The following is a 13899-nucleotide window of genomic DNA, read 5'->3' on the forward strand; positions in this document are numbered from 1 at the left end:
TGAAAGTCCGAGGAATGTTGGCAATGGTGTTTATGTAGTATGAGGTCACTAATGCAATGGACTTAAGCCGAGGTGGGGTCAAAGTCCGAGGTCGGAACTATGACGGGATCTCGGAGCGAAGGTACAAGCGGTGTCCGAGTACAGGGTGAGGGACAGTGGCGGAAGGTCGTAGCTTGGCGGAGGTTCGGCAGAAGAGGGTCAGAGGGAGGAGAGAGAAGAGAGGAGCAGGGTGAGGAGTGGAGGAGAAGAAAGGTGTCAGGTCCAAAGGTGAGTATCGGAGCGGACGGGAGAAGGGTAGGAAAGTGACGGAAGGGTGGAGGTGTTGTGAGGAGTAAGAGGAGTAAGAGGAGGAGGGTGGTGAGAGGAGTGGTGTTCGGTCCGAGGTGAGTATCGGAACGGATGGGAGGTAAGGTAGGAGAAGGACGGGAAGTGTCAGGGGACATAGCGTAAGCGGTTCTCTGTTACCCTATCGATATCGCGTAAGACTATATCACTGCATGTAGCCGCATTGGCCCTCATATATCGTAAATCCCTCACCTTCTCCTGATCCGACTCTGCCCCCTGATCCGAGTGTTCCTTCATCTCTATTCACTTCGTTTTCTATCGGATCATTGTTTAGTTCCTTTGATCCTATCTCTTCCGATTGATTGATGTCACTCGTGTATATAGCTCTATGTGCCGCTGAGGGTTGGAACCTCAGCTTTGTCTACGACTAGGTTTTCGGGCGATATTTGACTCGGACTGACAAGTGATCCCTGACAGAAAGGTGGAGGTGGCATGAGGGGTGAGAGGAGGAGTGGTGTCAGGTCCGAAGGTGAGTATTGGAACAGATGGCAGTAGGGTAGGACTCTGGAGGTGGTGAAGATGGGGGTCCGGGAGTCGGATTGGGATCGGGTATGTACGGATATGACAGAGCCGTGCTATTGTGGGTGGCTCTGTGGGTGATCCTGAGTGTTAAAAAGAGAGGTACAAGTGGGGATGCATGGCATGACTGGCGACATGGCACTGCATGGGGTACTCGGCACCGGATGCATGCGGGGCTTAGACATTTTCTCTAACCAAATCACTTTCTGTTAATCAAAATTCCTTTTTTTTGCAAGGCAGTTCCTTACCCTGAGGGAAAAGGGAGTGATCAACTTTGTTTCCTTTTTTGTACCCGGCAAATACCGCAATTCAGTTTCCGCGGTCCACACCAGCAAATCCCGAAACTGGTTCTTTTTTTTTTTTGGGAATCGGGTTTAGAGTTGAAAGGGATGTTCAATATATCATTATAAAGTATTTTACATTCAGTGCAACAGTAAGGACAGATATTAAAATTCCCACACCAAGAAGTTACAAAACAATGTTAGTTCTACTGCCTTTAGCTCTCACATGAGCCCCAAAAGCGTTGAGGCAGGGCTTGAATGGGATGCGAGTTTTACAACAATTTGCATCCGGAGAGTCACAAAGTCGTCTATCTTACAACAAGTACTAGTGTTGTCTTTCGAGGGCACATGACTGTATTTTTTTTGCACCTTCATAATAAAGGGGAAGGGGCTCGTGAAAATGTTATTGGAAGCCAGGTATGCCAGGATGGTCGGCAGGTGGCATGGCGAAAGCCACCGAAGATGCATGGAGCCGAAACGACAGGATGTTGGTGCGAGAAAAGAGGTGAGATGAACACTGCTAACATGTGGCAGTTTCATCGCACCTATATTGGCCGGTGGAAGTGACAATGGGAAGGGGTGGGCTGTGTCGATGTAAGCTAAAAGGCGAGCGTTGAACGCTGCCGATATTGGGCAATTTCACCACACATAAATGACGTCTGAACAAGTAGACATCAGGACATCAGAGCGTTGGCCATGTTCGCTCCATCCAAGCAGGTAAGGCTCCGGATTTGCGCATCGGGGGGCGAAGCACTTCGAGCATGGTGCGTTGGACCACTCACGAAAACCGCCAAACTGCACCGCATCCATCAATGCCAAGGCCCGAACCGACGAGCCACGCCCGAAGCCGATGTAGCGGTGCCGTCGAGCACGACGGTCCACCGGACCCTGAACGGGCTGTCAATGCCTATGGGAATCGCACGTACAGATTCCGCCGTTGCTCGGAAACCGCGAATTATCATTAGTTTCGCGACGAAACCTTTGCATTCGGCTTCCTCTCTCGCATTCGCGGCACTGGTGTCGAGCCTGCGCTGCATTGATAATCTTGCTTTGATGATGGTTCGACGTCGCCACCAGTGCTGGGTAACCAACAAGCCTACGGTCGAAGGGAAACAGAAATTTTTGTTTTACGAAAATTCACAGCAACACGAGCGAGGCCTGTAGCGTGCAAACGGCTGGGTCGCAGAGATGTCACAGTTGGCAACGTAACATGGAATGTAACCACTTTCCGGCGCTCACGGATGTGAGTGAATGAAGCCATGCAGCTCAGGGAACAGTTTCCATCGTCGTTGGGCGAACTCGTGTCCGGGCACACCGAAAAAATATTCATGGTCGGAAATCGTACTAGCCAGGGGCATTGTGGTTGGGCTGGGAGAATGGATCTATTTCTGCAGGTGCTGGTGTTGCTATTCTTCCTGGCGTGAGAGATTAGTTTGACGTAATGGTCGTCAATATTCGCATCTCGGTGCAAGCCGAGTGAGTCATTTCTTGTGATGTCAGCATTCATCGCCAGGCCTCCAGCCTCTGTGACTGCTTGATATTTGGAGCCATTCCTCCTGTCAATACAATTATGATTACTAATTATTTTGGTGAAGTTGGCGAACGGCTTCACAGCGGCTGTTGCCGCTTGTCGCTGCTAAACACTAGAACAGTTGCCCATGATCACTCTTACTTGCTTGGCGGTTGACCGTGGAAGAAACCCCCTCGGTGCCGTGTTTCTTCTGAATGTATCGCCTGGCGAATCTGTTGACTTCCTTTGCGACGCTATCAAGTCTAAATTAGCCCGCCAACTAGATCATCTGGATGCAAACCAGCTGGTGTTGTGGAAGTTCTCATCGCCGATACCAAGGGGGGTTACAGGAGCCGAAAAACTAGCTTTTCGTCAAAGGATAAAGGCAATTGAGTTCCCTGATCCTGAATGCGACGAGGCACTGGAGGGAAACGGCCCCGTGCAGATTCTCGACCCTGAAGATAGGATATCCCAATACTGGCAGGAAGACCCCAAGGAAAGGCATCTCCATCTCATCGTCCAAGTGCCTCATAACGGAAAGAGGAAGCGTGAGGATTCGGGTAGGTCTTTGCGACTTTGTATTTTATGGCCAAACTCCTCACTCGTCTGCAGTCGATATTTCAGCAAAGCTGTACCTTAAATGGAACGTTCCCCTCCCAAAAATCCTGAACGTTACCGATTTGGGTGTCTATCTGAACGCGCCTCTTGAGCCCGAAGAAAAAATCCCGATTTCCAATCCGCAATGGCGGAGCCTCCTGCACACAGATCCAAGTAGTCCTAAGCTCCTTTGTTTTCCAGCAGACCTGGAGATGCTCTTCATCGAGAATGAGGATGAGACGGCTAGCTTTGTCTGGCGCCTACTAGATGTGGCAATTCACGGCCACCCACCGGACTCAAATGGAACTAAAAACTCCTTCATTTCATTCTGGGACGAAAACATTCTGAACATCCTCAAGGCGGGTCTTGGCGACCTCAAGTGGATACGCAACAGCAACCGCAGCACGAATACTGGATCTTTCCGCCCTGATTTGGGTCTCCTCTTGGAGTCGGCCTGCTTATTCCGGGGGGAGGAGAAATGTCCATCGTTTTCCGGAAAACATCCTCGTCAGGAGCTCGCTGACAAGACTCGCTGGGCCTATGGCCGTGCTCCATATGTGCTCGGTATGTGATTCTTCTCCAACACCACCTGTTGTTGACCCATGTATTTAGGCTACTATGCCGTTGGTGCTAATATCACGCTTGTAGCTATCCAGCCAGTCATAAATGCACAGGGAGTTCAAAAAATTGTTGTACAAGACATTCTAAAGGCAGATCTGTCAACAAGGCGGGGACGTATGAGAAATGCGACAACGATGATCAGACTGGTCAAGGTTCTCCGGGCATTAGAACATATGGTGGACAGAGATGTGGATACTGATATGTTTATATTGGAACGGTGAGTTTCATTTGTGTATCCTGATTGCATTGAACCTAACCGTGAAGTTAGTGAAAATGGGAAATGTGTTGAATTTTTCAGGGACAAGATACGGAAGACTTATCCCACAGAAGATAAACTCAAGATTTCCTTTCTTGAATTTATCTATGGAAAACTCAAAGAAAAACATGTGCCAAATGTTGACACCCTTACGAACTTTGGAATGTCCCATCCAGAATATGGTTGCTTTGTGGAACTCGCACCTCGAGGTTACTACCATGGTCCAGAGTCTGCTGAAGATGTTAAAAATGCAGTCATCTGTCTTCTTGAGGCTCTCCAAGTAAGTATTTATATAGGATTATTAATTTGAGTTCATGTAGTCTGCAGGTATCACACACTGAACCACCGGTGTTTCATCGAGATATTCGCTGGCCAAATGTCATGCAAAGCCTCACCAATTCCAAGCAGTGGTTCCTCATTGATTGGGAAGATGCTGCAATCCCTCCAACGAAAGCAGCCCTCAATTTGGATTCTGAAACACATGCACCACAAGTATTTGAGGATGGCCATGGTGCAGAGGTTGATCTTTGGGGAGTTGGGAACCTTATTACTGAAGCTCCTGTACATGAGCTGCCTCAAAGCCTCTGCTCTTTCGGATGGAACTTGGTCAAGGGTTCTATTTTGTCAGCTGAGCAAGGACTTAGAGAATTAAAATCACTGTGATGTCCAAATTCTTTTTGCATTCTATTTGGCCTTGAGAATATGTCTATACATATTACCTACTGTTCTGGATTTGTTGTTGTTTTTTTATGTGCATTCAGATGTTTGTGTGTTGGACCACTGTGATCAGACTCATGCACACAGCAACATGCAATCCACTTGTGGAATGTATGATCACCCAGTTGGAGTCAGTAATCATACTGTTGTAAAGACTAGTCAGTTAGTGATGTAGCACTTGCAGCTACACTCACGCTATAATGAAGGGACCTGAGGTAAGACCAAAAGATAATCATTATTGTCAGGGCCCGGCCTTGGACTCGGAGGCTCCCTGACCTCAACCCTGTTAGAACTAGGCGAGGGTGGATGATTCCGGAGGGGAACCAGAGACTTAGCAAGGAGGGACCTTGGCCTCAGCGACTCAAGCGGAGCGCTGTGCCATTGCTGTTTGTCCATTTGGTCCTTAATTTCATAGGAGGCGAGCAGGAAGTCTCTAGGGGGCATTTCAGGTTGATTTTAGACTAAGGCCTAAAACGAGTATGTACAGGCGCTGATATATATAATGGGAGGGCAAAAGCACAAGGAAACAAAGGGGATCCGAATCAGAACGAAGGCGTCCAAACGGGAACAAAGGGAAGACCGAAGCGGAGCAGTACCAAAGGTCATAAGGCAGAACCTGTGGTATGTCCGAAAGGAGGTAAGGAGGGTGAGGCCCAGAGGGGCAGGAGGATGAGGGGAAGTGGGGATGATGACTAACTGGCTAGAATGGGAAGAAGCAGCAGTCCAAATAGGGATGAGGGAAAAACGCGAGAGATACATTACAAGCTGTCAGGGCACACACCCTGACTAGCCCGGACCCGGACCCGTGTCCGGACCCGCTTCCACCCGCCGCGCTTCCCACACGCACGCACGCTCCGCACACCGCATGCTCCGGACCCGGTTCCTACCCCTTCATGTGACTTCCGGGTATCCCCGGAAGTTTTGCTAATATTGTGGCCACTGTGGGAAGATGAGAAGTTAGCTTCCTTCTCATCTCCTTACCCACAGTAGGCAAGTGTACCTTACCTACTGCTTTATCTATTCATCTCCTTACCCACAGTAGATTGTGCCCTGGATAGGGCTGGCCAGACCTGAGGCTGTGGGCCATAGGGGAGGGTCATGGGGACCCGGGAGTCGTCCCCTGACACAAGCGGTGAAAGTGCTGAAGGTGATCCATGGAGCTCGGAGGTTGCGGAGCTTATGGAGCTTATGGAGGCGGGGTTGAAAGTCCAAGGGATATTGGCAATTGTCATATCCATCCCCGGCCATCGACTTCCGGTCCCTCCGATCCCTCCGGTCTAACTCCACTCCTTCCTCACTAACCTCGGAGCTCCCATATTCCGCAATCCCCTCGGTACCCTCGATGGTCACCACCCCCTCATTTCAATTTATTACCTACGCATCCCTAAGTATGGAGCCCCGAAGACTTCCGGACAGCTCCGATGTCCGCTAGCGCACTCCCGCCTCCGCTGGGCAATACACTCGCCTGCCCTGCAGAGCCCACCTTCGGGCCTATCCCTCCTTTCCGTTTCTGGGTTATCGCCTGCCTTCCTGCTAACCCTGCGACCCGACTCGTCGGTAATATTCAGTCGGCTAATGTTTAACCCCGTTAGCTCCGCTCCATTCAGCTCCGCCAATTGCGGACCCGTCTTCACTGTAACCATATATATATCCAACTTGTACATAGGTTACACTCCAGTAATAAAATCAACTAGAGTTACCCCCCCTTCGGTTCTGATTGCCAGTCAGTAAGTTAGGGCACGGACGTGTCGCTAGGCACAGCGCTCTTGGCATAAGTCGCTGAGGCCAAAGCCCTCCGCTACGGAGACTCTCCCTTGTCTCGAATCTGGTCTCTGACAGCAATGGTGTTTACGTAGTATGAGGTCACCAATGCAATGGACTAAGGCCGAGGTGGAGTCAAAGTCCGAGGTAGGAGCTATGATGGAGGCTTGGAGCAAAGGTACAAGCAGTGTCCGAGTATGAAGTACGGGACAGCGGTGGAAGGTCGTAACTTGACAGGGGGTCGACAGAAGAGGGCCAGAGGGGAGAAAGAGGAAGGAGGAAGGAGGAAAGGTGTGGAGGAGAGAAAAGGTGTCAGGTCCGAGGGTGAGTATCAGAGTGGACGGGAGAAGAGTAGGAGGGTGACGGAAGGGTGGAGGTGTTGTGGGGAGGAAGTGGAGGAGTGGGAGGAGGAGTAGGAGGAGGGTGGCAAGAGGTGTGGTGTTCGGTCCGAGGTGAGTATCGGAGCGGACGGAGATAGGGTAGGAGAGGGACGGAGGAGTGGAGGTGGCATGGGAGGTGAGAAGAGGTGTGGTGCCAGGACTGAAGGTGAATATCGGAATGGACAGCAGTAGGGCAGGACTCCAGAGGTGGTGAAGGAGGAGGTCCGGGAGTCAGGTCGGGATCGGGTATGCACGGATATGACAAACCCTCATCTATCCTGTCCTCACACTATGCAGGGCATGAGATGTATAGTAAAAGAAAGGGAATATATACACTTGCCTATGCGGGGCATGAGATGAGAAGAAGGGTAAAGGTCTCATCTCCCCGCATGGTTGCTATATAAAGGAATGGGTCACATGCCCACAACTATACAGCTCCTAGAGTTGTGTAGTGTGACCCGGAGGGAGCACCCAGGTGGCAGTGCCCAGTAAGCGTGGGAATGTTCTGGGCGAGTTGCTTGCCCAGAATTGTGGCTGTGACCCATGGAAACATTCTGGGCAAGCTGCTTGCTCAGAAAGTTCCCACGCTATCCCATGCGCGCGTGTACACAACACACAAAGGCAACAGCGAGGCAACAATCAAAGAATAAAGGGGGTAAAGTAGGTGGGGAGTCCGGGGCACCCTAAGGCAGGGTGCTGAACCCTGACAATTATTAAGCCTAGCTAATTGTGTATTTATACTACATCGGGGCTATGCTACAGATCGACAGATGCACAGTCACATTGGGGAGGCGGTGTCGGAATAGTGGGATGTCAGTCAACAGCACAGTGTCAGATGTGGGATCCCTACTATGACTTGTATTCCAACACATACACTCTGCAAGAAGTAAAATTGCATGTTGCTGTGCACATCCACAAGGTATGAGTCTGTGCTTTGATTTGCTTTGAGATCAACTCAAATCAGTCATGGACTGTTGACCTGACCATTTGTTGGTTAAGTGTCAGGGATAGCTCAAAAAGGGCAAGGGTCCTGGCATAGTGCCCAGCACTAGCAGTCCAGATGGCAGTGGAGTTACAGGAGTGTATGGTGGATGGCCCTTACTCAGGTGAACATCCCTGTGTGCTTTTTAGACTAAAGCAGAATTGAGTTATTATTAGTGTGAGAAAGCTAAGCTACTTGCCTAAAGCAGAATTAAGAAGAAGGCTGCTTCTTCAGTTCTGCTTTGGCTGGGTTTATATACAAGTGGAGTTGGGTCATGTCAGCCATGGATAGAGCCAAGCTATTGTGGGTGGTTCTGTGGGTGATTCCAGGTGCTAGTGAGAGGGGGTACAGTATGTGGCTGTCAGAGACCAGATGTGGGATGAGGGAGATGTCCCCATGATGGAGGGCTTCAGCCTCAGCAACTTAGACCAGGAGCACTGTGCCTAGTTACATGTCCATGCCCTAACTTACTAACTGGCAACGAGAACTAAAAGAGGGAAACTCTAGTTGATTTTATCACTAGGGTGTAACCTATCTACAAGTTATGTATATATAGTTACATAGAGGGCAGGCCCATGAATGGCAGGGCCGAGCGGAGTGGAGCTAACGGAGTTACATGTTAGCCGACTGAATATTACCAATGAGTCAGGTTATGGGGTTAGCGGAGTGGCAGGCTATAACCCAGAAATGGAAAGGAGGGATCGGCCTGAAGGTAGGCTTGCAGGGAAAGCAACTAAATTGCCCAGCAGAGGTGGGAGTGCGCTAGCAGACGTCGGAGCTGTCCAGAGGCCTTTGGGGCTCTGTACTTAGGGAGGTGTAGGTAATATGTTGAATTGAGGGGGTGGTGACCATCGGGGGAGTCGGAGGTAGTTGCGGAATCCAGAGGCTCCGAGGTTAGTGACAAAGGAGTGGAGGTGATCCGGAAGGACCGGAGGTAGTGGAGAGTGATGGCCATGGATGGATATGACAGTATCCCCTTCTAGGCCTGAACCCTTGAAGGCCCAGAATTAATAAGGCAAGGGGTGCTGTACTTACAGAAAAGAAAAAATGAAAATGAAAATGAGGAGTTGGAGAGAAAGGAGAGATGGGAGAGGGGTCGGGATTCCTAAGGAGCTTTGGGACTGTCAAGAACATGCGAGGAGGGCAGTGTCCCTGGACCTTTCCCTGGAAGGAGGCTGGAGGTAGAGAACGAGGGGACCATGGCCTCAGCAACTTGGAGAGGAGCACTGTGCCTACATTCGGTAACGCTTAGGAGTCTGGTCCTTAACTTCAGAACAGGAGGGTGCGAACTCTGGGGGTAGTCTAGTCGTCGATTTTGCACTGAGGTGCCATCAACTACAGTACAGGTCTTATATACATAATAGAGGACAAATGGGAACAAAGGGGAAAACCCAAGGGGGACTTACCCACTTGCCAGGTCAGTGAGCTCGTGAGAGAATCGCCTTATCGAGTGTTGTGGAGTGGGTAGGTGAAGGGTGGAATTAGCGACAGCTACTAGAAGTGGGAAAACCTTTGTGGAGTGAGCAGAGGTCCTAGGAGGTCCGTAGTAATATTGGGTAGATAGAAATATTAATAATTGTGTAGGATGAGGATAAGAGGTACCAGAGAAGGTACTGGAGATCGGAGGTGGAGGTGAACTGGAGGGTATAGTGGAGGTGCAGGGGGAGGACGAACCGGAGGTGGACCGGAACAGTGGCAGAGTGGAGAGGAGGTGAGGTGGAGTTGGTATGGATGTGACAGGGACCAGGCTTGTCTGGGTACCGAGAGTGGAATGCTTCGACAAGGTTGGAGGCATGATCGAGTTCGCCGGCAAGAAGCCATTGTGTCTCCTCGTCAATCCCTTCATAGCCTAACTGTCATATCCATCCCTGGCCATCAACTTCCGACCCCTCCGATCCCTCCGGTCTACTTCTGCTCCTTCTTCACTAACCTTGGAGCTCCCGTATTCCGCAATCCCTTCGGTACCCCTCGATGGTCATGTCAGGGCACACACCCTGACTAGCCCAGACCCGGACCTGCGTCCGGACCCGCTTCCACCCGCCGCGCTTCCCGCATGCATGCACGCTCCGCACGCCACATGCTCCGGACCCGGTTCCTTCTCTTTCATGTGACTTCCGGGTATCCCCGGAAGTTTTCCTGATATGGTGGCCACTGTGGGAAGATGAGAAGTTAGCTTCCTTCTCATCTTCTTACCCACAGTAGGCAAGTGTACCTACTACTTCTTTATCTTATACATCTTCTTACCCACAGTAGATTGTGCCCTGGATAGGGCTGGCCAGACCTGAGGCTGTGGGCCATAGGGGAGGGTCATGGGGACCCGGGAGTCGTCCCCTGACAGGTCACCACCCCCTCCTTTCAATTTATTACCTATGCCTCCCTGTTACAAAAATGGGGCCGGAAGCGCCCATTTTCGTCCGTTCTGGCGCAGGAATAGGGAAGGGGGTTGGACATAAGGGTTTACAGGTTGTTTCACAGATGGTTTAACATGTTGTTGAACAGGTAGTGTGGCAGCGGGTTTTTGTTGATTATTGATTGGTTAAACTTAATTAATGGCACGTGCCATACAAATCACCTGACAGTGGCTGTGTGCAAGGCCCAGAAGAGGCTAGAATGGGAAATTCCCATTTCTATAACACTCCCTAAGTACGGAGCCCCGAAGGCTTCCGGACAGCTCCAACGTCCGCTAGCGCACTCCCGCCTCCGCTGGACAATACACTTGCTTGCCCTGCAAAGCCCACCTTCGGGCCTATCCCTCCTTTCCGTTTCTGGGTTATCGCCTGCCTTTCCGTTAACCCCGTAACCTGACTCGTCGGTAATATTCAATTGGCTAATGTCTAACCCCGTTAGCTCCGCTCCGCTTGGCTCTGCCATTTGCGGACCCACCCTCGCTGTAACTATATATACTTAACTTGTACATAGGTTACACTCCAGTAATAAAATCAACTAGAGTTTACCCTCTTCAGTTCTGGTTGCCAGTTTAGTAAGTTAGGGCACAGACATGTTACTTGGCACAGCGCTGTAGGAATATAAAAGTTACAACACTAAAACAACCAGAAACAATTAGATAAAAATCATACAACCTCCGCGGACCAGAAATAAAAATGGTGATAAAATCATAACTCAACAAAATGAATTGAAATAAAATATCGGAAAAATACTGAAGAACAGAGTCGATGAATTGAGTATCTACGCGAACTTTCAAGTCTAGGGATTAAAAGGTGGTCCAGAAAATGAAGAAAAACAGCAAATAAACCCACATGAAAATAAAAACAAGGTTTCCTGTATCAAATAAAATATTAGAAATTCGTGGTAACGTGGGAAAATAGTTTTACGAACGTACGAAACGAATGACAAAGAGAAATCGGAAGAAAATCAAGGAATTCACATAATGAAAAATGGTCGGGTACGAGGAAAAGATGAAAGAATTGGGAATATTTATACGAGAAAAATAGGGAAAAATATGAATCTTTGACAGTCTTAAAGAGTTGAAGTATAGGTCTGTGTACGAAAAGATTTCATGTTAAAATCTGAAGAATTGAGGGAGAAACGGATTTAACAAGATTAAAACACACTTGCAGAAAAGACTGGCTCAAACATCCTGAGTTTGTGGTAGAAACGGATGAGCTAGAAATGCGAAACTAAAGAGTTCGAGTCCAGGAACGAGGCATAATTTATCCAGAATTAATTGTAAGAAAATGGATGAGCTAATGCCAAAAGCAATCTGGAGAGCCTCAAAATTAAATCTTGAAAAATTCATATCTTCATAAATAATCCTCGTAGTTTACTGTTGTTTATACCGACGGAAAGCTACACTCTTAAGCTAACAAATAACTCCATGACATGTGACTTAGAATAAAGTGAGTAAACAAGGGTAAACATGGTCATGACGGGTGTTAGACAGTGCAATCGGTTGATTCCCACACCAAAACTTCCAGAAAGTTCTAGAAGCAGAATGGGATGCTGATCGCTTACATAAGAGGATTACCAAGCTCAATATAAGATTACTCAGCAATGTAAATAGTAAAGTGACATGTGAAAACAGAGCCCTTAGGAAAGGTATAAAAGACCGCATTTTCTGGTCTGACCCCTCTTCCTTCTTTACTCCTCTCCCCTATGTGCTTGTGAGGCCCCGGCCCATGTCTATATTCCGCCCACAACATCAGTTGATGTTGTGTTGTGTAATAATTATGTCGCGACGCTAATTTAGCGTCGCGGAAGCTTCTCTATTTATTTGTGCCGAGAATGTATAAGATTGTATATAAACCCTCGGGGTAGCTGTAAAAGGCAGATTAGCCTTTACTTCTACCCCGTCAATATACAGCCAAATCAAGCGTATACTTAGACGGATTACTGAGGCCTGAGGCGAACGGGGGAACGGAACATTACCGTCCCCAAACTAGTAAGACAACCTTTCAGTGCTCTGGCTCATAGGTCATAAGGCATCCTAATAAAAATTAAGTTTTATTAGTATAAGTGTGCAGTTCAGATCACATCTGAGTAAAAGTGATCAACCCTCAGTAAAAAGTTAAGAAGAAGTTAAGAAATAGTGACGTTGAGTCAAGTTGGTTGGAGTTGCTCCGAGTTAAAAGTGACAAGACAGAGGTGAAACGACTAAAAATAGTAGGTCTATAGCGTGATTTTCGTGTGGAACAATCAGGTAGACAAGTGAATTGAACCCTGAGAGTTACATACACACACAAACAATTAGTAACACATACAAATATCAATACACAAAGCAACCAAAACGCTACAGTGGTTGAGTTAAAGTACCAATACTAACATATAAGTAACAGAAGAAAGAACAGCCTTTTATAGGATTTCTGTTCTCCTCCTTCAGCGCTCCTGGCACAAGTCGCTGAGGCCAAAGCCCTCTGCCACGGAGACACTCCTTTGTCTCAACCTGGTCTCTGACACTAACCACTTGACCAGGTAGAGCAACTTGTTGCATTGTAGGAGTGCATAATGGGTGTGCTCAATTTCATGGAACCTTATGCAGCAAATACATCAAAATTGGGCTCCTGCCCTTGTACATTATTAGGAAAAAGGAATCGTAGGAGGGAGTAATAAGAAAGAGGAAAGAGGGTTTTCGTACAAATTGAAGAGCCTTTCCGTGAAGGAATTGGTTGAGATTTGGTGGAGAAATTCAACCTGAGATGTCCTCATTGTGCGAAGTCCGTGCACTTGACTGTGACCATGGGAACAAGGTCAAAAGTTGATGGAAGAGGATGATCTTGGGGTCATTAAATCCATAAAAATGCCCAAAGACTCAGTGTTGAATTTCATCCTAACTGGTTCAGTGGTTGTGGAGATATTCTGATTGTCGGGCATGATGGGAGTCACAGGACGATATGAACTGTTCAGATGCTCACGTGTGAACCAGTCTCAATGAAAATATGGGCTAGTCAAATGATATAAATGCTGAAGAAGTCATTGGAGGAGTCTTGGAATTATGGCATTTTATTTGGACCAAGTTTCCCTGTGCACGGATAATGAAGATATGTGTACCGCATCTGAGAATTCCTGTTCTCAGTCAAATCTCCACCAAATTTCACAAAATCGGTATTGATAGAAAGCTATGGATAAGGAGAGTCGGATGGAATAAAGGGACGGAGGTTTGACGCAGTGTTTGGAGTGCTATGAGGAAGTTTGTGTTTTTCCTTTTCAATTTCTTTTGTTGTTTGGAATTTTATTCTAAGCCAACAGCAGCCGAACCTTACCGCCATTGTTGGTGGAGGCTTAGCTCAGCCAAACCCATATATTTCGGACTCTTTTCACAAATTGTATGTTTGCTGTATGGGTATATGTATGTAGCAATTGAAACAGAATAGGTGATTTCCCCCCCTCCCGCTACTTTTGAAGTCTGTGTACTTGGGTGCTGTGAGTGGCCACATGATTGGTAAAGGACTATTGTGACCTTTAGGGAAATTCAC

At 48.2% G+C, this 13899-nt stretch overlaps 2 protein-coding genes across 2 annotated transcripts; both read left to right on the top strand.

Moving 5' to 3' along the window:
* Window positions 1-1564: 1564 nt before the first annotated feature.
* On the top strand, window positions 1565-2309 carry EI90DRAFT_3289778 (uncharacterized protein; the record flags this gene model as incomplete). The annotated part of the gene is made up of 3 exons (XM_039067187.1): window positions 1565-1650; window positions 1680-1739; window positions 1817-2309. The coding sequence occupies 3 exons, from the start codon at window positions 1565-1567 to the stop codon at window positions 2307-2309; spliced, it is 639 nt and encodes a 212-aa protein (XP_038915394.1).
* Window positions 2310-2616: 307 nt separating this feature from the next.
* EI90DRAFT_3154937 (uncharacterized protein) lies at window positions 2617-4899 on the top strand. The gene is made up of 5 exons (XM_039065961.1): window positions 2617-3215; window positions 3268-3816; window positions 3865-4090; window positions 4142-4409; window positions 4457-4899. Exons 1-5 carry the CDS (start codon window positions 2804-2806, stop codon window positions 4790-4792), a joined length of 1791 nt encoding a protein of 596 aa, XP_038915395.1. The 5' UTR covers window positions 2617-2803; the 3' UTR covers window positions 4793-4899.
* The last annotated feature ends 9000 nt before the right edge of the window (window positions 4900-13899 follow it).

This window comes from Cantharellus anzutake (genome assembly GCF_015039405.1).
Source record: "Cantharellus anzutake strain C23 chromosome Unknown EI90scaffold_27, whole genome shotgun sequence".
NCBI lineage: Eukaryota > Fungi > Basidiomycota > Agaricomycetes > Cantharellales > Hydnaceae > Cantharellus > Cantharellus anzutake.

Excerpts from the sequence above, each read along its gene's own strand:
- EI90DRAFT_3154937 (XM_039065961.1), top strand. The coding sequence starts at position 2,804 with ATGATCACTCTTACTTGCTTGGCGGTTGACCGTGGAAGAAACCCCCTC. Across the intron at positions 3,216-3,267 it reads GAGGAAGCGTGAGGATTCGG|TCGATATTTCAGCAAAGCTG; the intron begins GTAGGTCTTTGC and ends ACTCGTCTGCAG. Across the intron at positions 4,091-4,141 it reads GATATGTTTATATTGGAACG|TGAAAATGGGAAATGTGTTG; the intron begins GTGAGTTTCATT and ends CCGTGAAGTTAG.